The sequence below is a fragment of the Meles meles genome, chromosome 18 (assembly GCF_922984935.1).
Source record: "Meles meles chromosome 18, mMelMel3.1 paternal haplotype, whole genome shotgun sequence".
Taxonomy (NCBI): domain Eukaryota; kingdom Metazoa; phylum Chordata; class Mammalia; order Carnivora; family Mustelidae; genus Meles; species Meles meles.
The window spans coordinates 7686732-7711171 of NC_060083.1; the positions used below are offsets into that span (position 1 = coordinate 7686732).

At 55.0% G+C, this 24440-nt stretch overlaps 1 protein-coding gene across 6 annotated transcripts in view; it reads left to right on the forward strand.

Moving 5' to 3' along the window:
- The window catches only part of GAS7 (growth arrest specific 7), a 200515-nt gene that overhangs the window by 169760 nt on the left and 6315 nt on the right, over positions 1-24440 (forward strand). For all 6 annotated transcript variants that reach the window (XM_045984789.1, XM_045984794.1, XM_045984791.1 and 3 more), the window contains 8 exons: positions 974-1063; positions 3913-4028; positions 6452-6526; positions 11679-11757; positions 17142-17270; positions 17576-17699; positions 21961-22040; positions 23977-24075. In XM_045984789.1, the coding sequence (XP_045840745.1) occupies positions 974-1063; positions 3913-4028; positions 6452-6526; positions 11679-11757; positions 17142-17270; positions 17576-17699; positions 21961-22040; positions 23977-24075 (792 nt within the window). The remainder of the gene's footprint in view (positions 1-973; positions 1064-3912; positions 4029-6451; positions 6527-11678; positions 11758-17141; positions 17271-17575; positions 17700-21960; positions 22041-23976; positions 24076-24440) is intronic.

Consider the following 24440-nt stretch of genomic DNA (forward strand, 5'->3'; position numbering starts at 1 on the left):
CTCCCACGCCAGCAGGTGCGGGCTCCCCAGGGTTCTGCAGCTCCCACAAAACTCCCTGAAAGGGCTCCCCAGGAGCGGGTCCCGGGCTTGAAGTGACACCAGCAACAGGAGTGGCAAAACCGTTTCCACCTGGCGGGGAAAGCCAGGACGTCGCGGGCATGCTTGGGCAGGAAGGTCTGAGACAGGCCCCAGGAATGTCTGCACTGCCCTCTCCTGGGCGAGGGCCTGCCCCAAGCACCCGTCCTGCGTGATCGCTTTCAGCTCTTTGTCTGTAGAATACATACCGTGATTAAAACGCACACGGTAACCTCTCCGCTGCCTACTTCCTGTCTCTGGAAGCCGGGCATGTCGTCAGCTTCCAGAAGGATTCTATACATAAATAACCAAATGTGTCCATATTTTCTCTTCCTCCCTCCCTCTCTCTCTCTCTCTCTCCATGAATGGTAGCGACTCTAAATACTATTCGACATCTTGCCTTTTTTCCTCCCGCTGAGTAGTAGGACCTAGACTTTCTCCCGGTGTCTTCGGCTGTCCGTGCAAACCCCAAGAGATGCACCACCCCGCCCCGCCGCCATCCTGTGCTCTGTTTAGCCACTCCCCTGCTCCTGGGGCTGTGTTTCTCTGCTACAGATGGTCTGAAAGGCTGTGCGCGCGTGTGATTGCACACACACGCAGATACGTCTGCAGAGCGCCCTTTTCTGAATTGCAGTCCCTGGTTTGTGGGTTTGGGAGGTCCTGTTACACGTCCCTGCAGAGCACTGGGACCGGTTCCGGCCCCTTTGGGGTGGGGGTGGGTGCTCTTGCCCCTCACTTGAGACGTGAGCCCCTGGAGCATCCCCAAGCCTCAGTGCACATTCTCGCAAGCTGGCGCTGACGGGAGACCTCGGCAATGCTGTGTTCCGGGGGCAGAGCCTTCCCAGCGGCTCCCAGCCTTCCCGGCGAGGCATTTTCTTTCCTGTTCTGTGCCCTGCAGATAAATTGCGTGACGTTCCCTCACCCAGACACGATGCCGGAGCAACAGCTGCTGAAACCGACCGAGTGGAGCTATTGTGACTACTTCTGGGTAAGTGTGCCTCAGTTTCCCCCACTGTGTGACACCACCATCCTCTCCCCCTGCCCCTGGAGGACACCCAGAAGGGGCATGAAGGGTCTGGAGCTCAAAAGAGAGGGTCCACTCCTGTCAAGACCTGCTGGTCAGGATTGAGCATCCAAGGGAGAAATTTAAGACGCTCTTTGGAGTCCAGATCGTTCCATAAATCTCAGAGAATCGACAGGGTTTGCGTTCAGGGCAACACGGAAATCCCGGATGGAAGGCAGATAAGCAGGAGGGTCACTTCCCGGCTGCTTGGTAAGGGCAGGAGACTAGAGCTGGCTTGAGTGGAGGCCCCCAGGCGGCTCCGTTGGTGAAGCATCCGACTCTTGGTCTCCACTCAGGTCTCGATCTCAGGGTCGTGAGTTCAAGCCCCGTATTGGGCTCCAGGCTGGGGTGGCGCCTACTTGAAAAAAAAAAAAAAGATGATACGTTTTATCTTAGGAGTATTTTTGCACAATTAAATAGGTATCTTTTGACAAATGCACGGCCCTCCTGCTCAGAAACTCTAGGAATAGCCCTCCGCAATGACTTTCAAAGTGAGATCGCCTCATTCTGGATTCACATAGTGCTGACGGTTGCCCAGCCTTGCGAACATATTAAAAGCCAGCGAATTGTACACTTTAGGAGGAAAAAAACCCCAAAACACAACTTTTGCAGGGACCCCAAGGAACAATAAATAAAATAAAAACTGTTTGTTTCCCCACCGTGCGGGACGGATTGCTTCCCGTTTTTAGATTTGCCAGCCAAGCACCAGACGAAAGTGCTGTGTTCTGTTGACAAGTCACTTGGGCTCTCAAAGATGCCTGGCAATTCCTGTTGCACCCCCTCCCCTGTGTTTCTTCCAGGTCCCAGGGGGATCTGTGCAGTCAGGGGCTGCAAACACCATGAGGAGGGCTCTGCGGAGCCACAGAGGTCAGAGTGGACGAGATCTGTAGGTCCCGGGAGCATGCTGGGTTTCCTTCTGTTTGCAGTCGGAAGCTGTTGGAATAAGATGTGATGGGGTTTGGAAGCAGCGTGCGGGAGGGGCTGCGAGGGGGCACGGGTGGACGTCAGCCGCAGGTGCGGGAGTCAGGGAAGGATGGTGGCAGCCACGGAGAAGAGGCTGAGTTTACAGACGTCGTCCCTAACGAGGGGCGCAGGAAGGAGGGGGGGCTTCAGGGGAGACTAGCTGGAGCCCTGTGCCCACCACAGGAGCCGGAGATCAGCATGCATGGGGTTTCACGCGGGGCTGTTGGGGAGCCCTGGGCACACTGAAATGTACTAAGCTTAAAAGTACTTGGAGAAGCTTTTAATTGTCCGGAGTAGCTGCCCCATGACTTGGTGTGTCCTGTGTGATAGTGATCTCCCCGTCCCAGGAAGTATTAGCAGTATGGCCCAGCGGGTTTTGTGTCAGGACAGCTGAGAAAAGGGGATCCCACGTTGTCGGGGGGAGGGGGCTTGGTGGGGGGATGTCCATAAACTTTTTAAATGCTCGATGATAGGAAGTGGGTTTCTCTCCACACATCACCCACCCCTTTCCAGAATTCTCTTTTCCTAAAACTGCTCTGGAAGGGGTCTTAGAGATGTAACTCAGTCCTACTGCAAAGGGGGGAGGGTGGGTGTGGGCTACAACCTGGGATTGGAAAGGCCTGACTGGGTCACCCGGAGGCTAAGCCAAGACAAGGACTAGGTGTTTTGGACCCTGGGACAGGGTCCTCACTGATGCACCTGCTGGTATCAAAAGATGCCTTTTAACCCCTTCTATTAAGTACCAAAGCATCTGACTCTGCATTCCTGATGGGGAAGGGCTGTAATGGGGCAGACCAGGCTCTAGGTGGGGTACCCGAGAAGTCTCAGGGCCGAGATGAATGTCCTGCAGGGAAGGGCGAACCTAGTGGCTTCTGGGCAGGAGGCAGGACGTTGCGGGGAGGGGCGGGCAAGAAAGAGGTATTCAGGTGTCCTTGAGGAAAGTGCAGACAAAACAAAAGAAAACATTTAGTTTTGAAATTTCAAGAGTATTTGCTTGCAAAATGGACCCAGTACTGAGCTCTCATTTCATTGACTTGGCCATCTTCCCCGAGCCCCAACTTTCTTAAAAGTGGACTAATGTTAGATAGCGCTTACCGAGCGTTTAGTGTCCGGCGAGCACTGTGCCGAGCCGTTTCCAGAAGTCACCTATCCCGAAATGACCTCAGGAGGCGGGCACCAGATGAAGCCACTCAGGCTTGGACAGAGGGGAGAGCTTGCCCGAGGCTTCCCAGGTGGGATGTCAACCCTGGCACCCTGCCCTTTTCCAGAACTCTGGCCTCCCTTCAGTCGGGTCTCTCCCGGAAGCCCCTGTGAACTGGTATGAATGTGAGAGGATGCCACTGCCTGGCCAGTACAGGGGGCTGACAGGAGACCAAGAGGGCTTAGGGTGAGGGTCACTTGCCCCTCAGGCCATAGACTGTCCAAGCTGAGTGTCAGGCCACCAAGACTCCCCGGAGCTTCCTGCCAGCCTCAGCAGCTACCTGGAGGGAAGCAGTAGGTGTTGGCCATTGGGAGCTGCTGTTCCTGGCCACTCCCCCTTCTTCCTCTTCTTTCCCAGGTTGGGAGAATGGAAGGTCATGGGTGTGGGGGAGGGGCAGCAGCTGCAGGGCTCAAGTCTGAGTGTGCCGGTGAAGATGGGGGGCTGCAGGAGAGACACAAGATGGGACAGTGGGCACAGCCTCCCTCTTGGGCTGAGGTACCATCTCCAGGGGCACCCGGGTCCCTTTGGAGACGGCCTTCCCCACGCTCCATTCCCTGCCGCTCTGGACACCCCTGTCACCTAATGTCTCGTGCTTCTGTGTCCCTTCTAGGCTGATAAGAAGGACCCCCAGGGCAATGGCACCGTGGCTGGGTTTGAGCTCCTGCTTCAGAAGCAACTGAAGGGCAAGCAAATGCAGAAGGAAATGTCAGAATTCATCCGGGAGAGGTGAGGTCCACATCCTTCCCAGCTCCCATGGCCACAGACAGCAACCCCTTGGCCCCTCCGAGCCTGAGGTGGGGGAGCGGCTGGGATAAGCACTGACCGCCCAGCACTGGGCCTGGCTCGCGCCATGGGGAGCATGAGACCCGGGCCACCAGCTGTGGCTCTTGGGACAGATCTAACCTGCGGATATGTTGCTAAGACCTCTGATAGGTTTAAGGTTTGGACCAACATTTTTTATTTTTTAATGGGTAGATTTACCTTACAAGCTGGCCAACTGGCTTGTCTTGAGAAGGCCGAAAGTCTGGCAAGAACGGCTCACACAACAATGGGCCAGAGCCAGATGACAATGCCCCGGAAAGGGAGCCTGAGTTCTGGTTTGCCGCAGTCTCCACCACTCCCTACTTTCTCCCCACACAGACTGCTTAGCTCCTTGACTTTCCTGTGTGGCCCTCATTGGAAGCACTGTCCCTGTCATAACAGAAAAGGAGAATGTTGTCTTGTAATTCATCTTTGAACTCAAACTGTGTCCCAGACCTGGATGTCTAGAACCCACTTCCCCATCCCTGCATTCAGGGAGCTCCCGTGAGATGGAAGCGTCAGGTGAGGTCATTGTGACCAGCGCAGGGGTTACAATGATGGTTTTGCTGAAGGATGGTTTGTCTGAATGTAAAAGAGGAAACCAATCCAGCCTGATGGAAACAGGAAAAAGTATAAGAAGAAGAAATTCCTTCTCCACCTTCCCGCCTGTCAGTCCCTCCAAGGTCTGAGACCCTTATAAAGTACACACTTATCAGCACACACGTGCAGACACACACCCTGCGTGTGCACACACACATACACACAACTTTCCACCCGGAGTTTCCAGGGCACTCTGGAAATATTTACAGCAAATGGCAACGTATTTAAGAAAGCTTTTTAATGGTAACAATAATGTAATAATAACTCTTTGGCATTTAGAAGCACCTCTTTTCCTTAGGACGCCTATTTTCTATTTGTATCATCAAATCTCTTTTATGAGCCATTACGCTGGCAGGGAATGGAGTGGAGTGTGAACACACACACACTGACATGTCCTGTGAGCAAATAAATGGAATCTCCCATTACAGAACATGCTGGCCTTCCATGAACAATGCAGACTTCTTGGGAGGCCCTCCTGAGCCAGGAGAGGCGAGAGCAGAGGTGGAGTGTGCTGGGTTCGGGGGCTTCCCGAGGCCCTGGCGTAGGGCATCTGGGCAGGGCTTGGAGGGGAAGGCGTGCCTGGCAGGTGTGGTTGGCATCGAGGAGGTTTGGAGGTGTGAAGCTAGGAGAGAGATGTGCTGGCCGTGGGCTGGAGCTTGCATGCCGGCCACCCGCGTCACCCTGGGGAGGGCAGAGTGATGGCAAGGGAGTGACAGAGCAGGAGAGAGACCCCAGAGGGCTCCGGAGCCCGGCCGGAGGTGGCGGGGAGGACAGAGCCGTGAGAGAGGGAATGTGGCTGTGGGTCTCTCGGGGCAAAGCAGAAAATCTTACTCAGAATGATGCCAGGGGGCTCGGTGAGGAATCCCATTCCACATCACCACACCTGTGGGCCATCAGCTTCCAAAGCTGCCAGGAGCAGGTACTGCGGCCCTCGGAGTGTCTCTGGGGCCTCCCCATTTGCCGAGTAACAGAGGTCGGGGCTTCGGATGGGTGGCCCCGGGTGGCCCAGTGCAGCCCAGAGGAGCAGTCAGGCGGTGAGCGTTGCCTTTGACAACACTCGAACACCACGGGCCAGATAAGACAGAACACTCCCCAGAGAGTTGCCTGGAAAGTGTGTCAAGGGCCCCCTGTTGGAAGTGAAATCCAAGGCAACTTCCCTCTCTAGGGAAATGGGATCAGCCCCAGCTCTGGGCACTGCCTGGTTTCCATGGAAATACTTGTGCCCTGCAGGCTTGACAGCTGGAGGCACAGGGAGGGAGGAGGGGCGCTGGGAGGCTGCAGGGGGGAGGTGCTGCTCCTGCTTTCCAGGGGCTGCCCTGCTTAGGAGGCTCTAGGTCCCAGGTTCTGGGGCCTGGAGGGAGGCAGCCCTGGGGTTCCTGCTGGCCCATGATGAGTTACATCATTGATCTGAGGGCCTCCTGTGTGCAGCCCTGGGCTAGGAGCCGGGTGAACGGGAGCACTTCTTCATGGCCCAGGAGACAGGTGGAAACATCTTTTTTTATAGATGAGGAGACAGAGATTTGCACAAGTTCGTCCAGCCAATGAAGATTTTTTTTTTTAAGCACCTGCTGTGTATTGCGTGGATAGACAAGGAGGCCTTGAACTGTCAGAGCCTGTGGTCTAGTGGGTTCCTGTCTGCGGTCAGTAAGCGCTAGGACTGCAGGTCAGATCCACGGAGGCAGAATGATGTGGGTGGTTGTCCAGTCTGGCGCGGGAGAGCTGACCTGTTGGGTTTTCTCACTTTGCAGGATAAAGATCGAAGAGGAATATGCGAAAAACCTAGCTAAGCTCTCTCAGAACTCCTTGGCTGCGCAGGAGGAAGGGTGAGTGGGGAGGACAGTGACGGGAATGGAGAGGAACCACCAACAGGAAGGAGGGGAATTCTTCCTCATCAATCCCTGATCCCTGTGCAGTCCCACTGAAATGGGGAAGATTGCCTAGAGGGCAAATTCCACATTATCTTCTCTCTAGTGGACAAGGGCCTCCCACCTCCTCTGCCCTGTTAGCTGGACACTGCCCCCCAGACACTCACCCCAGCACCCCTCTCTCTGAGGGCAGGCTGGTGAGACACAGGGTGAGAGAGGATTCTGGACCCAGGCCCTCGTTTAGAATTCTCTCCCGTGAGCCCGAAGCCCAGGCTCCCCTCCCTCTCCAGCTATAGTAGTCCAGACCTCCTTGGGTCGAGCTGGGGGAGGCTCAGCCCCACCCTCCCAACCACAGAGGGATCCCTAGCAGTAGAAGACTTAAGGCTTCTCTGCTCATCTCTTGACAAAGACTTGCAGCCTACCCTGAGAATGTAAAATGGTGTTTTCCACCATGGAAAACACTTTGGCAGTGCCTAGGAACACGAACTGGGATTATCATACCACCCAGCAATTCCGCTCATAGGTTCAGACCCAGAAGAATTGAAAACAGATACTCCGACAAAATACATGTACCCACATGTTCATAACAGCACAATCCACGGTAGCCAAAATGCACAAACAATCCAAGGGTCCATTAAGGGTCGGACAGATGAGCAAATGGTGTCCATGCACACTGGAGATGTGATGGAATATTATTTCACCGTAAGAAGGGAAACAGCCCTGACCCAAGCTACCGTGTGGATAAAGTTTAGAAACATCCTAAGTGAAAGACATGGGATGAGAAGAGTGCACGTGTTAGGATTCCATTTATATGAAATGTGCAGATAGGCAAACCCATGGAGGTGGAATGAGGTGGGTGGTTACCCAGGGAGCGGGGAGTGGAGGGTAACAGCTTCATGGGTTCGGGGTTTCCTTTCGGGGGTGCATATTCATCTGCTTGGGCTCCTGTAACAGAATCCTACAGATCGGGTGGCTTCAATGACACAAATGTAATTTATGCTGGTTCTGGAGGCTGGGGTCCAAGATCATGGTGCCGGCAGGGTTGGGGTCTGGCGTGAGCACTCCTCTTGAGTTGCAGGTGGCCGCCTTCTCCCTATGGTCTCCCTTCCTGTGGAGAGAGAACAGGCTCCCTGGAGTCTCTTCTTTTTTTTTTTTTTTTAAGTAGCATTTTCTTCTTTTTTTAAGATTTTATTTATCAGAGAGAGATCACAAGTAGGCAGAGAGGCAGGCAGAGAGAGTGAGAGGGAAGCAGGCTCCCTTCAGAGCAGAGAGCCCGACGTGGGACTCGATCCCAGGACCCTGAGATCATGACCTGAGCCGAAGGCAGCAGGTTAAACCACTGAGCCACCCAGGTGCCCCCCTGGAGTCTCTTCTTATAAGGACATGAATCCTATTGAATCAGGCCGTCCCTGCTCTGACCACATTTGACCTTAATTACTTCCTTAGAGGCCCCGTCTCCCAGTAACAGCCATACTGAGTGGGGAGCTTAGGGCTTCAACATGTGACTTTGAGGGGGACACCACCATTTGAATTTGGGGTGGGGGTTTAGGGCTCCAACATGTAACTTTGGGGGAGACATACGAATTTGGGGTGAGGGCTTAGGCTTCAACATGTATGAATTTGGGGTGGGAGCTTTGGGATTCAACATATGAATTTGGGGGCCACACTGGGGTATAGGGTTTAGGGCTTCAACATGTGACTTTGGGGGGGACACAAACATGAATTTGGGGAGCAGGTCTTCAGCATATGAATTTGGGGGCTCCATAATGGGAATACAAATGTTTTGGACCAGGGCAGAGGTGAGGGTTGCACAGTATGGTGAATATACCTAGTGCCCTTGGGTCGCCCTCTTTAAAACAATTAGTTTCACCTAAGGTGGATTTTGCCTCTATCATAAAGGTGACCTGACTTGGGAAGGGAGAGCTGAAAGGCCCGGCGAGGTCTTCTCCCCAGTGCCTACCTTCCTCTGGGGCAGGCTGTTCTGGAACCCCTCCTGCGAGGGGAAGTGACCCCCGAGGACGGAGGTTGGCCTGTCCTGGGTGGCTGTGGTCATCAGAGGGCTGCCCGTGCACCTTGAAGCCTTCAGGGGACCGGCTGCGCCAGCCCCATATGGCTTTCATTCCGGCCTCTCTGCGTGGGCTCTCTGTGCAGCCGAGAGGCCGCCTCGGTGTGGGTTGCCACCGACCCGGTGGGCCACGGGGCGGCCCCGGTAAGGCCAAGGGGCTCCTCCGCAGAAATGAGCCCCTTCCCGGTGGCCCCCTTCCATTCTGAACACTGGGCCCCAAGATGGGGGCGGAAGCGGAGATGTGGGGTATGGGGGGTGCCCCCCTCTGCCCTGGCATGGAGGCTTTCCTGGATGTCCCCCTGTCCTGCAAATGCAATGCTGCTCTCGAGGCTTCCGGCTTCCACCTCCTCGGCCTGGGCCGCTGCCAGGGACACTGCAACCTGCCAGCGGGCTCAGCATATGCTCCCAGCTGCACGCGCCAGGCCTGCGCCGCCACGCCGTGCACACACATGCCCTTACAGACACGGACCGCACAGCACACGCCCGCTCGCCTGCATGCACGCGGTGCCCCTGCAACACGGTCAAGAACGCGTACCCCGCCCTCGCGGCTGCGCGCGCACATACCTCCCAGCGGGGGGAGGGGGCATGGGGGGGTGAACACGTGGGTCCCCCCCCCCCCCCCCCAGTGTGCAGCAGTGCTGTTTTGCACTGACACACAGCTTTGGACATGAGCGGGGTGCTGCAGCCCAGAACCCTGGGGCAGTCCGGGAAGATGCTGGTGGGGGAGGGGCGGCATCCGGCGCTGCGCCCAGGTCCGATTCCGCAGGGTCTGTGCGCTGGTTATTTATTCCGTCTCCCGTCTTTCTCTTTCTCGCCTGTGTGGGAAGGAAATGGGATTTGGGTCTTTTCTCGTTGGTAATGGTGACAGAGGCTTGCGTTTCCATTGGGCATGCCTCAGACTGCATTGTGATGGAAATGTATGTCAGGTTTTATTTCTTTCATTAACCTCTCACCAGATGAAAAAAATCTGTCTTCAAGTGAGAGAATCTCTAAATTGCTTTTTTTTTTTTTCTCCTGAATTCCAGGAGGCCTGGAATTCTGGGGTTGGGGGAGGGGGGCAGACTGCGTAGTTCTGGGCATTTGCAGCAGCGCCTGCTCACCTGTGAATGCCCAGCCTGGGGGCCAGGACCTTGGCCAGCGCCTGACACTGGGCTTCCTCCTTCCCCACAGCCTCACCCAGGTGACATTCTAAGGCCCCTAAGGCAGTCCTGGGGCAGGCGACCCTGCTAACAGTAGGCTCAGACTCTGGACCACCCAGGGCCCTTCTGGCTTCCGAGCTCTCCCTTGTGGGCTCGTGGGTAGCTCGGCTGCAGGGACAGACCTTCTCTGTCCGCCTTCTTTCGAGTTCCCATTCCTCCCAGGCCTGCTTTTGCATGGCGCCCGGCTCTTGCTCTAGGTCTGTGATCCATATTGACATAATCTACGTGTAGGGCATCGGGTGAGGGTCGAGAGTTCTCTTTTTTGCCTGCGGATATACGGTTGTCTCTGCCCGTTTGTTGAGACCATCCTCCGTCCCTCACCGAGCTGCTTGGCCCCTTTGCTACACATAACTTGCCTGTATCTGGGTGTCTCTGTCTGGACCCGGTATCCTGTTCTTCTATCTGCATGACCCCCATGACTGTTCCTTCCCCCTCCTTCCCTTTCCTACCCCCTCCTTTCCTTTCCTTTCCCCTCCTTCCCCACCCACCCATCTGCCAAATCGGGGGAGGGGCCAAGCCGCCCAGCTTCCAGAGCTCAGGCCCTTGCAAACCAGCTTGGAGCACCCCATTCCTCACTCCCGCTCTCCAATGAGCTCCCCAGGGATCCCCAGCCAGGACCACCCCAGGGGACCTTTCTCTGCTGCCAGACTCCTAGAAAGAATTGCTCAGTCCTTTCCCATGAGCCAGCACCACAACCAGACAGGCTGGAACAGTAGCCACAGAGACTCATTTTGTTCTGTTGGGCAGTTCTCAGCTGCTGGTGGCCCCGCTGGAGGCCCATGCTGCCTTTTTACATCAGCTTTGCCACCCCACTCACGTTTTATGGATTCTCGGGGGGCAAGTGGCTTTTTGATGAAATGGAGGCACCTGCAGGGTCAGCCTGGGTTTACTGGCTGGGGGAGGAGGTCTGGAGCCAGGAGCCGTTGGTATTGCTGGAAGCCCAGCGAGGCTCAAGGGTTCCAAGTAGTGAAGGGCACCGGGGCCGCTTGTGAAAGCCTTGGGGATTTCGGGAGATCGCTTCTGTCTGAGACGTCTCCTTGGAGTAGAAAGTGATTAGCTTTCAGGACTCTGTCCTCCTCCGGGAAGGTGTGGGCAGCACCAGAGCTCCCAGCCCAGATTCAGGCCTGGCAGGAGCCCCTCCTCTGTGGAGGAGGATGGACGGCCTTTCCTGCTGCGTGGGTGTCTGTGAGAGGCAGCCTGGGGGTCTGTCTCTGCTCCCCCTTGGAAGTCTGGCCACTGGAGGCTTATCCACAGGCAGAGCTGTTGTGGCACCTTCTTTTTTTTTTTTTTTTTAAGATTTTATTTATTTATTTGACAGATAGAGCCAGAGGGCACAGGCGGGGGCCGGGAGGGGAATGGCAGAGGGAGAGGGAGAGGCAGGCTCCTGTCTGAGCTGAGAGCCTGGCATAGGACTCCATCCCAGGACCCCAGGACCCCGGGACCCTGGGATCACAACCTGAGCCAAAGGCAGACACTTAAACAACTGAGCCACCCAGGCACCCCTGTATGGCACCTTCTGTTTGCAGATGGCTTCTCCCTGAAAAGGTGGCTGGCCTTCTTCCTGGATAGACTAGCAAACATTTGTACTGTCCATCTATGAGCCGGGGGGGGGCCCCGGGAAGACACAGGGACAGTAACACGCAGGTATCCAGGCCCCCCGCCTGCAGCTGTACCCCATCTTCCTCTTGCCTCTCCCCGGCTTCTCCGGGTTTCCAGATGTTTCCCCAGCCTCTGCCAGCACCTGCCCCTCATCTCGGTTTGGGGTGGTTCACGTGGAGATCTGCTATCCACCTTGGGAGGGGCTGAGATCTCCGATCCGGGTCTGATGTTCTCCCTTGTGTTGTAGGTCCCTGGGAGAAGCGTGGGCCCAGGTGAAGAAGAGCCTCGCAGATGAGGCAGAAGTCCATCTCAAGTTCTCCGCCAAGGTAAGGTGGCCCCGCGGCCTCTCTGGGTTGGTCGGGTGCAGCCGTGTGTGGCTGAGGGGCTTTCCGATGTGTCCCGCTGGCCCCTTTCCAGGGTGTATGGTGTAGATTTCTGGTGCGGGGAACCAGAGGCACAAAAGCAACCATCAGCCAGGGTACCCACTGTCCCCAGACAGTAGTATCAGGAGGCATAAAGGTCCATCAGCATCTCGGAGAGTCGTAAAAGGTTGATAAGGATTAGTAGTTATAAGTACTTATTACCCTTGTTTTTAATATAATTTGCTAAGTGTAGACCATTGCATTTTTAATGCTGGCCATCTTTAACAACCAGCTCAGAAAATTACTCCAAGTTTAGCTTCAGCTCTGTGAGGTGAGGGTGGGTACCCCTCAGTCCCTCAGGGGACCCTCACTCTCCTTTGCTGGGCATGTTCTGTTTCTTTATGCTGTCAGGAGAGACCAGGCTGTGCCCCAGGGAAAATCTGCTGGTTTCGTTTGTGACCTTGAGGACAGCAGGGTTTCTGTCTTATTCACTCTGCATCACCAGATTCCATCTCAGGCTCTGATCTACTCTTCAGGGGAAAAAATAAACCCAGTGTCTGAAGGAAATAATTCATACTAAAGTGTGAATGACTGATGGGGCGACCATGAGCATGGTTGCCTTTTAAAGGAAGAGAGACCCCTTGAGGGTAGCACCATTCTCGGTGACCTTTGCTTCCTGGGGTCCACGCTCTTCCCACTGTCCCCAGTCAGACACAGCAACCCGACAAGGTGCTCGGGCAAAGCACTTAAACTCTGAGCCCCCATTTTTAAATTGGAGGGCACACTGCCTCCTTTACTACCGTAGGAAGGTAGCATCTCCCCAAAGCGGCTGGCTGCTCCTCCCTGACTCCCACACTCTGCGCTCATGGTTCCATCTGTTCTCCAGAGCTTTCCTCATAGGAATCACCGTTCTGGGCTTTGAGGTCCCCATGGGAAGTGCGCTGTTGGAGGACAGGACTCCGGCTTTGTACACGTCTCACCATCTCGCCCGGGGATGGTTCCCCTGCACAGAGGGCACAATGAAGGGCTCACATGATTGGGACCCATGAAGGGGCTTTACAAAGATCTGGGGTGGGAGGAGAAAACAGTGCTGTTAGAAGCTCCCCACTTCGGAAGGATGTTAGCTCCCCGAGATTGGGTTGACTCATGACTCAGCCATGAGTGAGACTTTCTGGGCTCACAGTGGCACCCTAACCTGGCCACAGAGCCCTTGGTGGGAAATTTTTACCAGTCGAGCGAGGCGTCTTTTTTCCTGCCTTGCACAAAGTAGTTATTTTCAAGCTGTCGATCGGGGAGTGTTCCCTTCAGGCCTCCCTTCTCGTGTCCCAACCCCAGGGGGGGATCTCCGCTGCTGGGGGAGATGGCCCGGGGAGGCTGCCTGTGTGCAGGAGAGCTGAATCCAGCCTCGGCAAGGTCACCTGCCGGATCCCCAGGAAACCCGGCGCACCTGGTGTTCATCAGCAGGACCCTCTGGTCTTGACTGTTTCCAGGGTGCTCAGCAGGTGACAAAATGCTTTCCAGCTCAGATCCCAGCGGGAAGCGGCTCCATCCCACAGGGTGTCTGTTGCCAGTAGTGGATCCTGAGGTGACCCACACTTGTGTCTGATGTGGCTACAAATCAGGGGTTCCCACAACCCCCTCTGCACGTTTGATAATTTGCTGAATGGCCCCCGGAACTCAGGGAGACCTGTACTCAGGTTACCGGTTTATTCTGTATTAAAGGACATCATGAAGGATACAGATGAACAGCCAGGTGACGGGGTATGCAGGGCGAGGTCTGGAAGAGCCCTGAGCTTAGGAGCTTCTGTCCCCATGGACTTGACCAACTCACCAACTACAAAGCTCTCCAAACCCGAAGATTTATAGATTTTTGTAGAATTTTTATCCCGTGGGGATAATCGCTTATTAACTCCACCTCCGGGTCCCCTTCCCTCCCCAGGGGTTGGAGGAGGGGCAGAAAGTTTGAAGCTTCTAATCGTGGCTTGGGCTTTCCGGTGACCCAGCCCCCATCCTGAAGCTCTCTGGGAGACCACCAAGGTCACTTCATTAGAACGAACGATGCTTCTCTCATCCAGGAAAAGCCAAGGGATTTAGGAGTTCTGTCTCAGACACCAGGGTCAGAGACCAGATACTAGCTCAAAAGATGCCCGTCGCCCCCCAGCCGCTCAGGAGAGTTACAACGCTCGGGAGCCGGGGACAAAGGCCAAAATACATGTTTGTGGTATCAGGGTTTCCCAGTGGGTGAGCGTTCTAGAAGTTTCTGTGCAGGGAATCACTCCTTGGCCTTGGTTTTATCCACCATCTTGCCAGTCAGCGTCTGCATTTCACAAATGTGGACGGTCAGAGAGGCTCCATCGAGGCTCCTGGTCTCACAGCCTCCATCTCTGCTCCAGGGGAAGCAAAGGGCAAGACTTAGTCAATCAGTCACTTGTCCCCCCATACCTTCCCTCTGGGCAGACCAGTGGCATTTAAGGCATAGAGGACTTCAACATGCTGCTGATGGGGGGTGGGGAGGGGGACTTGGACCAATGTTCACAGAAACTAGATGTCCGATGAGACGTCTGCTGCCCCCAGCCTGTCCGTCAGTGTTGGTGGCCTTAAGGAACCAGATAGCAGCCCCGTGGGAGGACAGTGGTTCCTTGAAGGCAAAGGGGCCCCAAGGATTTATTCCTGTGCTGTGGATCGTACAGCTCCAAAATGCCCGAAACCCATTTTAGCATCTGCCTCCAGAGGGCTCGTTGAAATTCCACTCCGAATGTTCTGTGTCGGCGGTGGGAGGGGGGTGTGAGTGCTCTTTTAAGAAATGCAATTTCATCAGGGCCGTCTTTCAGGCTGTGTCTCCTGGTTCCAGCCACCGCTCCTGGTAACAGAGCTCTTAACGAAACAAGATTGCCGTATACAAAAGAAGGGGTACCTGGCTTCGGCCGAGGAAGGGAAAATGGGGGAATTCTTTCTGATGGAAGAGAAGTCTAATCCGGCAGGAGAGACCATGCGTGCAGGCGGGACATTTTAGGGGGACAGTGGGAGTCAAGAGACGTTGGGTTCTGTGTTGGGGCTTTCCCTAACAAGCTTTGGGACCTGGGGCGAGTCTTAGTGTCTCTCGGCTACCTTTTTTTTTTTTCCATGTGTGAAATGAAGCGTTTGGACCAGATCAGTGGCTTGAATCTTATTTGACTGGGACCCCCAGTCACACGTTTTCCACGGGCAGCCAGAACATGCAGGCGCCCACGCCCAGATAGCCACGTACGGATACGCACACACGTGCATCGTGAGATAGCCGCTTCCCGAAGCCGCCCCTGTCCTTCTGCCTATGATGCACTCTGGTGCTCTCTCTTTCTAATCCGAAAGCTGGTCCTGACCCTACACTCCTAGCTAAGCTGATTTCACAACTCTCAGGCCAGCTCAGGAGGTCACGAGGGCAAGCGTCCGGGAAGGCCTTCTGGCCCTGGGCAGACTAAGGTGTTCAGACATGAAGAACAAGTAGAGAAGGACACCCAGCCAGCATTCTTAAAGAAACAATTAGTTTTTTGAAAGCACACTTAAAATATAGGAGAATCCATGGGTTTCTGTCTATGGGATGGCATGCCTGTGACCACAAGTAGCATTATGTTTCCAGAAAGTCAGTTTGGAATCTGGGGGACACATTTTGGTGTATTGGCAGGTTCTGGGGCCCTTCCCCAGACCGCAGGGCCTGGGGCTGGGACCCAGGAATCCTGAATGTTGAAAAGACCCTCTGGGTAGCTCTTGGGCACATGGAATTCTGGAAATCAATTCACTCCCTAGGCCCTTGGAAAACGACCCCTGAGTTACCGAATCAACAGGCTGAGTTCGCCCTCATCAGTAGCCACCCCCCCAAAAAAATCAGGTTTCCACGACAACTAAGTGAAGCCACTTCTCCGCCAATACCTGATCTGTATGGGAAAGTGACCTGCGTGGGCAGGTCCCAATGTGTAGTGTCTCTCAGGCTGCCAGCAGGTGGGGCTATCTTCCTAGGCAAGGCCACTTCTAGGGGCTCAGAAAAGTGAGGCATTTACATGGGGGGGACGCAGTGTTTGATCGGCTTGTGCCCTTTTAACCTTTGAAGGTCATCAACAAAGGCGTCCACTTCTCTCCCAGGCATCGGGCACTGAAGATTGTGTCATTGTCCCAGGTAATAAAGGGGCTCCCGCCCCGTGCCAGCTCCAGCCGGACGCTGTGGACCCAGCGGGACAAAGCCCGCAGGTCTCTGCCCTCTGGGAACTCACAGTCACGTGTATTTGGTGGTTTAGGGCTACAAACACGGAAGTCCTGGGGTCTCTGGAGAAAAAGGGAATGTGGCAAGAGTCTGGTGAGGAGGAAGAGAGAGAAGCGGTAGAATCCATGTTGGGAGGTCCTGTGTTCCGGGAAGTTCAGCTGAGCTTCCCAGAGGTGCTTCAGGGACACGTGCAGGGCGAGGGACCCTGGAAAGCTGTATGAGGGCCGTAGGAGGCCAAGTCGGGGGCCTCCGGGAGGCTGAGCCGAGGCACTCTAGGAATCTGAGCCAAGGCCCTGTGGAAATCTGAGTCAGAGGGCTCTGGGATGCTGAGTCGGGGGCTCCAGGAGCTGAGTTGGGGAGCTCCAGGGAGTGAGTTGGGGGCTCCGGGGGGGTGAGTTGAGGGACTCTGGGAGGCTGAGTCTGAGAGCCTGTCAGCTGGGCTCTGGGCTGCTCCCCCGGCTATGACCGCATCAGGCCCACACTGATCTGGAAAAGGTCTCCTTATGAAGGGAGTGGAATAGGGAGAGGACAAAGTGCTTGAGAAACCAGCCCCTCTCTAGCTCTCTGGGAGGCCGGCTCCCTCCAGCCAGAGGGAAGGTGCACCTGTCTGGAGAAGTGCGTTCCTCCTGGCCTTGGGTGAGGTTCCCACCACGGCTTCCTGGAGCTCTGAGCCGTGTCCAGACCATCCTTGTCGCATTGGGCACCTGGCCCACAGCAGACGTTGAGCAAACAGAACTGACCCGAGCTCATCTCATTAAATGGCGCGCACGTGGCAGTCACTGTGCTCCGTGCTTGGGGATGAGGAGATGGTGGCTTGGTTTCTGCCCCCAGAAAAATCCCAGTTTGGAAAGTCAGCAGCATCGGCTCGGGACCCAAGCAAAGTCCCATGAGAAGCCGTGGGTGCCCTGAGGGGCAGGAGGCAGCTGGCAAAGGGTTCGGAAAGGCTTGGACACTAAGCCCTCAGTCCGTTGGTGTGAATCCTGGGGTCTAGCCAGCTAAGGCGACCCTCCAACCCGAGACCTGATGTGTGGCCCGTTGCATCTTCCCTCCCGTGCCGCTGATGCCCCGGGGTCCTGAGCTTGCCCCCTCCCCCCCGCCCCACTGTCCTCAACAGCTGCACAGCGAGGTGGAGAAACCCCTGATGAACTTCCGAGAGAACTTCAAGAAGGACATGAAGAAGTGTGACCACCACATCGCCGACCTCCGCAAGCAGCTGGCCAGCCGCTATGCCGCGGTGGAGAAGGTGGGGGGCCTGCCTGCTGGCAGAGGCCTTTGTCCCCGGGGGGTGGGATGGGGGTGGGGATGGGGCGGGGTGCGGGACAGGGGGCGCGTCCAGCGCCTGCCCGCTGCGGCCACGAAAGGGCCCCTCTGGGCCTAGATTGGGGTGGCAGGAGCCGTCATCCACTCGGCACTGCCGGGGAAAATGTCCATGAACACGGGGAGAAGAGAGGACCCTTCCCCAGCAGAAGGGAGGTTGGGCTGCAGAACGGGCGGGGCCGTCCCGGCTCAGAGCCCCGTGAGTAGCTTCCCTGTGTCGTCGGACCCCAGGCCCGGAAGGCCCTCACGGAGCGGCAGAGAGACCTGGAGATGAAGACCCAGCAGCTGGAGATCAAGCTGAGCAACAAGACGGAGGAGGACATCAAGAAGGCACGGAGGAAGTCCACGCAGGCTGGTGAGTGTGGCCGTGGGCGCCCCGCCTCTCTGACCCTCCCCCGGGGCCTCGGAGTTGCAGGAAGGCTGGCAGGTGGGGTGTCCAGGGCCTCGGAGGCGCAGGAAGGGGGAGGCTGGCAGGCGGGGTGCCCGCGAAGGTGCGTCCCAGGACCAGGCTGGGGTGGGGGGCTGCGGCGCTGTGTCCAGGCCCTCCTGGTGTGGGGGAGCTGCCCTGGAGCTCGGGTCAGGAGGTGGAGAAACTCCTCCCCGTGCCCAGAACCCAGGCCTCCTGTCCACCCAGCGATGCCACGTCCCCAGCGAGTGACGTGGCTCTCCAGGACAGCTCCAGGGCTGCCCTGTGGTGATCGGGGGACCCCTGCCCCCACCACAGAATCCGACATTTTGTCCCACAAAAGAACCAGATTTGAGAGTCTCCTGCGAAGATTTCCCCCCAGTGAGTCGGTTTCTGCTTCCACCTTGTGGTAAAAATTAGCCAATGCACAAGGAGGGGGAGGACGGCCCATTAGAACCAGTTAAAAAAAAAAGAAAGACTTAGTCCGTATTTCTTCAGGACGTCCCAAGTTGAAGGTCACGCCAGGACAATGCTGTTCATGGCTTTCTGGGATTAAAGCGCGTGCTGTCGTTAGGGTTCGGATCAGATGGTCTCCCTTCTCACCTGAGTTTCTGGTGATCGGGCACGGTTAAACTCATTACAGGACGGAGCAGCCGCTGTCCGGACGGGACGACACGGTGGTGTAGAAATAGTCACAGAGTGGTGTAGTGTAGACACGACATTTGATGGACAAAGATCTTAACCTGGTGTGGTAACCGGATCCAGAAAGAGAAGAACGTAATATGCTTAACGGGGGATTGGGAAGGCAAACCCGGGACGGGGAGAGCCTATTTCAATTCGTTCAACTTACTTCATAATTTTAAAAATAAAATTAGGTCGCCGCTTGGCCAAAAAAAAAAAAAGTAACCAGTATTAAGTAACCAGTAACCTAATATAAAATCTTATCCATGAGAGGATAATCGCTATCATACTTCGTGTCTGAATTCTTAAAAACGTTTTCTTAATATTTAAATGTAGACTCATTAGATTAGCTTCTCGTCTATGTCCCGAACTTATATTTCTACCGACGTAGCTTCGAGATGGTTCTGTCACTATGTTTATTTACCCATCTGATCCCGTAAGTAAGACTTTCTCCGTGGTCGAATGATGTTCTCGTGCGCAGACCCCAATTTTTTTTTCCCCATGGTTCCCCTGATGGACTCTTCTAGGACTTTGAGATGGTCGGTGGGTGTTCAACGATGTCGTCACTGTAACTGCGTGTCTGTGAGTCTCAGTCCGCGAAGGTAGAGAGTGTGGATGTGAGTTTCCGGGTCAGAGCGTTGGGTTCGTTTACGTGGCTGGTTCCAAACTGCTCTCTGGAGAGGTGTGTCCACCGTGGGTGTGTAAGGGATGCCCGTGCCCTAAGCTCTGGTCCGCACTGCGTGAGACCAGACTCCGCCATCCTAGCTGTCTGGTGAGAACCATGGTGTTGTTGGCGATGTACGTTTCTTTTTGAGTGAATTTGAGCTTTTCGAACATAGACTTCTCTATGTCATCTGTGACTTTTTTCTGTGAACCGATGACTCCTGTCCTCTCCCGTGTTTCTTTGATTCTGACGGATTGATTGGCAATGATGAGTGATAGGTCAGGAAAATTAACCTCCTGTGGTTTGAATTGCAATTATTTTTCCAAGGTTGCCATTTATCATTTATTTTTTTTCTTTATATTTCTTTCTTTTCTCTCTGCAACCCCTCCCCACCCCCCCGCCACCCCGGCTTGTTATCTTCTCGAAATTTTTGGTAGAACAGTCTTTTCCTCTTATTATAAGTTCTGGGTTTTGTGATTTAGAAAGAACTTTTTCCATATATATTTTTTCGATTGCGTTTTTTTCTTTGGCTCCAGGTTTAAGAAGTAAATACATGCATATTTGAGCCACCAAGTGTTTCTTTGAACTCACACCACTGCTTTTGGCTTTGGTCCTCAAGTCTTGATTTTTTTGTGTGTTTTCATTTTTCTCATATCCTAGATATTTTGCTGTCCTTCTCCTAGTCTCAGTAATTAGCTTCTTATTTTCATTTCTCTCACATTCTAGATAATCTCGCTCTTTGCACTTTCTAGTCCATTTCAGCCAAGTTCAGAAGAATGTCGCATTTCCGCCATCCAGGACCCTGCCTAGAAGGAGAGGTTTCTGGTCTTGCTCTTTGTATCTCGGGTTGTTGTGGGTTAATCAGGTAACACGGTCTCTCAGCCCTACAGTTTGGAGTTATGCTATGACAGAAGTGACCCATCCTCGTCCTTGGATCTCTGTGAAAAATTCTGCCTTTCCAAAACCCTGTCTGTGTGCCAGGCGCCGGGCCCCCTGCCTCAGGGCGTCCATGTCCAAGCCCCCAGTCCTCCGGCGGGGAGGGGAGGGGGTGTTTCTGTCCCCTTCACAGGCGGTGACAGTCCTGGAACGCCGGGGCCCAGAATCCCACCGTCTCGTCTTCCAAAGACACTGCTTGTCCCCATGTTCCTGGATGGCCCGTCACCCGGAAGACGCCCGCTCTTTTTCCCTGCCTCTGTCCCTCCCTTTCCTCTCCTCCGTCCTCTTTCCCAGAGCCTCTGGAAGGGTGCACCTCTGGGTCCTCGCAGGGCTGGATTGCATTTTGTCATCATTGCCGTCACCGTAGCTCGTGTCACCTTATGCCGTCTCGGCCGGCGTCCGTTGCAAACACTAGACATGTCACGACTCCTTAATCTTCCCGTCACTCCGTGGACATACTGTTGCTCTCCCATTTTGTAGGTGGTGAGCCTGAGGCACACAGGCAGGTGAACTGACTTCTCCACGATCGCACAGCCACTAGACAGTGGAGATTGTAAGACAGCCCGGATATTCCGGGTCCAGGAGCCACGACCATAATTCCTTCCCTAGTTCCGAAGGATACCCTCGGGCTGGCTTCATAGACAGAAGACACCGTCTCCTACAGCTACCAGATTTCAAAGCATGTTCTCAAGATCAGGGTCGACGAAGAGGGCAGTGGGGGTTTGAGCATTGTAGGTTTGTAGGGGGACATGCTGACCTCCCCCCGCTGCCTTTGGTTAGGCTCGGGCTTGCAGGCTTCTGGTGGGAATGTGTTTGCAGTGACCTATGTACTCTCTTCTCTCCAGGTCAGTCCTTTTTGAGGTCAGGGACCCACTCATTGGTGATGGATCAGGACTCCCTACTTGGGTTCTGTTCTTTAGGCTCCTCTCCCAAGCGAGCGGGGTGGTTCATCGGAGGGGGCTGCTGAGCTGGGCCCTGGGTCACGTGGATGTGCGTCTCCCTGATTTCTTTCACTTCCATTTCAGGATACACATGAGCCCCAAGGGATGTGGTCAGAGGTATAACTTTGAATCTGCTGCAATTACTAGGTTTAGAGCGAATCAGTTAGCTTCGGGCTGGCTCCCGAGTTTTACCCGTTGAGAACACAGACTGTGATTCCTCCCCATCTCTGGAACCCTGTGACAATCAGGAAACCAAGGTTCTTGGGGCTGGCATGCGGTGGTCATGCTTGGACCTGTTTTACGGTTTGCTTCCTTCCTAATTACAAGATGTTTCACATGTTCCTGCCCTTCCGGAAAGTCGTGGACCAGCCGTCAAGACTGAAGAGTTTGTGGGTTTCACGTCTCTCTTTTGTGAAATTAAATGTGGTGGGAAGAGCTCACTCCCTCCTACCCATCCTCTGTCGCCCAAAGTGGCCACTGTCCCGGGCTTGGCGCGTAGCGTACCCGTGTGTGTGTGTGTGAGTGAGCCATAGACCGTCAGACACGTTATTTTGTGTTTTGGGATTACGTTCCAGCACGCATATGCACACACATGCAACTTCCAGACTCTTCTTTAACTCTTAACTCCTTCTAAGTTGCTTATAACACGTTTTAACCGAGGATTCTCCAATGTCAAATGAAAGTGCCCTCTTTAGAGAGGGAGGGATTTCTTGGGTTCATGGTAGGATTGGGGGGTTCCTAGGAGCACCCCCCCCCATGCACACATACTGAGAAACCTTCATCCTGAATTCTTGGTACCTGGGGTCAAGCTCAGAGGGACACTCATGATACAAGGGTTTCCCCTTCCCTTCACTCTGTTTCCCCTTCCTCCACTTCCCAGTGTGGCCTCCGTGACCCAGGGAGAGGAGAAGGCATGAGGCCCGGATGGGGCAGGGCAGCCATGGTGAGGACAGGACGGAGTGTGATGGTGGCTAACGGTCTTTTCCAGGGGATGACCTCATGCGCTGCGTGGACCTCTACAACCAAGCCCAGTCCAAGTGGTTTGAAGAGATGGTGACCACCACGTTGGTGAGTGAGCAGAGATGTGAGAGCTTGTCAGTGCGGGGCTGGTGCTTAGGATGCCCTGGCGGGGATGCTGGCGGATGTGTGGGGGATGGGGTGGAGGGGGCCACAGAGTGCCCATTAGATCCTCTCCAACACTGAGGTCAAGACCTTGACTCTGGGCCGGTCTGTGGATTCAGATCCTGCTTTGGCACTTCCTAGCTGTGTGAACACAGGCAGGGGTTGGGTCTTACTGTTCTTCTTTGGCTATCCCTGGAGGGGTCAGGGTCGACCAAGGGTGCCTTCAGCCAAGTGACAGTGAAGCCTTTAGGACAAATAATCAAGTTATAGGAAAAATGTGACCCTACCCACCCCCGGCAGGGTTGCCCGTCCTAGAAAGAGGACGCATACGGAGTGAGGTTGGGATAGCTGCTTAGACGGAATGGGAGTGGAGGCCTCTGATCAAGGAGTTCAGGGACTAGGCATCGGACCCCCTTTTTTTGTCTTCCTGAGTATTTTTTTTTAAGATGTATTTATTTTAGAGAGAGAGAGAGAGCGCGGTGGGGAGAGGCAGTTGGGGGAGGAGAATCTCAAGCAGACTCCATCCTGAGCGCAGAGCCCAACCTGAGACTCAGTCCCACAACCCTGAGATCTAGACCTGAGCCGAAACCAGGAGTCAGAACGGACTGGGCGGCGCCCCCCTGCTCCGGGCGCCTCCCGAGTATTTCTTATGAAGGGACAGCATCTCATCCTCAGGGAGTCCCGTTGGGCTGGATGACGAAATGTGCTTGGCACTTGGGCCAAGTCCACTGCATCGTCCACTGCCCAAAACCAGCCTTGTCCATCGGGCACAGGACAGACTCACTCTGCATGCCCAGGTGTCCACCCCCCGGAACAGATGAGAGGCCTCCCCCAGGGACCATGACCTAGTGTTCCTCCTGGTTAATCTCCTAATTAAGCCCCCCGCTTTACCCTTCTTCCCAGTTAATCACCTGGGCAGTGACCTACTTGTGCACAGAATAGCAGCCTGATCCCCTAAATTCCAAAGATGCAGAACCATCTAGAAACCGAAGGACAAACCCTCTCTCTTCCATTTGGCCATGGCCATCTGACTCCTCGCCACGTGCTTCTCCCCACCCCCACGTCCCCTGGCCTGGTCTCTCGTCTGCACTTGAACTGGACAGAAGAGAGGAGACAGAGCCCCAGGGACAAACCCCCAAGAGTCCGAGACACAGAATCTCTACACGTGACCCATGTGTCCAACCCGACAGGGAACTGGGGCCGGGGCTGCCCTGCGGCAGAATCAGCTCCTCCCATAATGCCCTGGGCTTTGGGCAAGTGATGTCACAGATAAGAGCCTCTCTTTTTTTTTTTTTTTTTTTTGAGTTTGGAATATTTATTATTTTTGCTTTTTTTTAAATTTATTATTTATTTATTTTTTCAGCGTAACAGTATTCATTGTTTTTGCACCACACCCAGTGCTCCATGCAATACATGCCCTCCCTATTACCCACCACCTGTTCCCCCAACCTCCCACCCCCGACCCTTCAAAACCCTTAGGTTGTCTGTCAGAGTCCGTAGTCTCTCATGGTTCGCCTCCCCTTCCAATTTCCCTCAACTCCCTTCTCCTCTCCATCTCCCAATGTAGAGCCCCTCTCTTAAAATGACCGAGAACAGTTAAGTAATGCACGCGAAGCCCTTAGCACCCACTGCGTCCCGCAGAGCAGGAGTCGGGAAAGCGTAGCTGCTGCATGTCCCCTCCCCCAGCCTCTCCCCTGCCCCTTTTCCCTCCCCCCTGCCCCCTGGATCCTGGGTGAGTTTAGCCCCCAAGGTCCCCTGGGACCCGTATGAAGCAGGCGGTGACTTGTGCTGTGTGGTTAGGGCCGGGGGGGGAGGGTCCCCCATGCCGTGGGCTCAGGCTCAGGGGTGTGTCCCGTCTCCCCCCCGACCCCCCGCCGGGCAGGAGCTGGAGCGGCTGGAGGTGGAGAGGGTGGAGATGATCCGACAGCACCTGTGTCAGTACACGCAGCTGAGGCACGAGACGGACATGTTCAACCAAAGTGTGAGTCGCCCGTCCAGGGCCAAGACCAGCAGGACCCCCGCGGGAGGGGGTGGGGGAGGGGCGCAGGGCAGCGGCGGGCTGAGCAGCCCCTCCGAATGCCTCTGTCCTCACGGTGGGGGGTGGCCGGTGCATGGGCCCATGGGATGGGCTCACGGACCGTCCCGGGCACCCGCGCGGGTCATCCCACCCGCCAGCTGTCAGCCCAAGGACGGAGAAGGTCGCGAGTTAAAAGAGCTGAGACCTGATAGCCTCCCCTGGCAAATTTCTTGCCAAAAAATAAATAAATAATCCAGAAATGTTCAAATTCCCTGAAGCTAAGGTTCCATTGGCCCTGTTCTGGGATGTTAAGGTGGGGACAGGTAGAG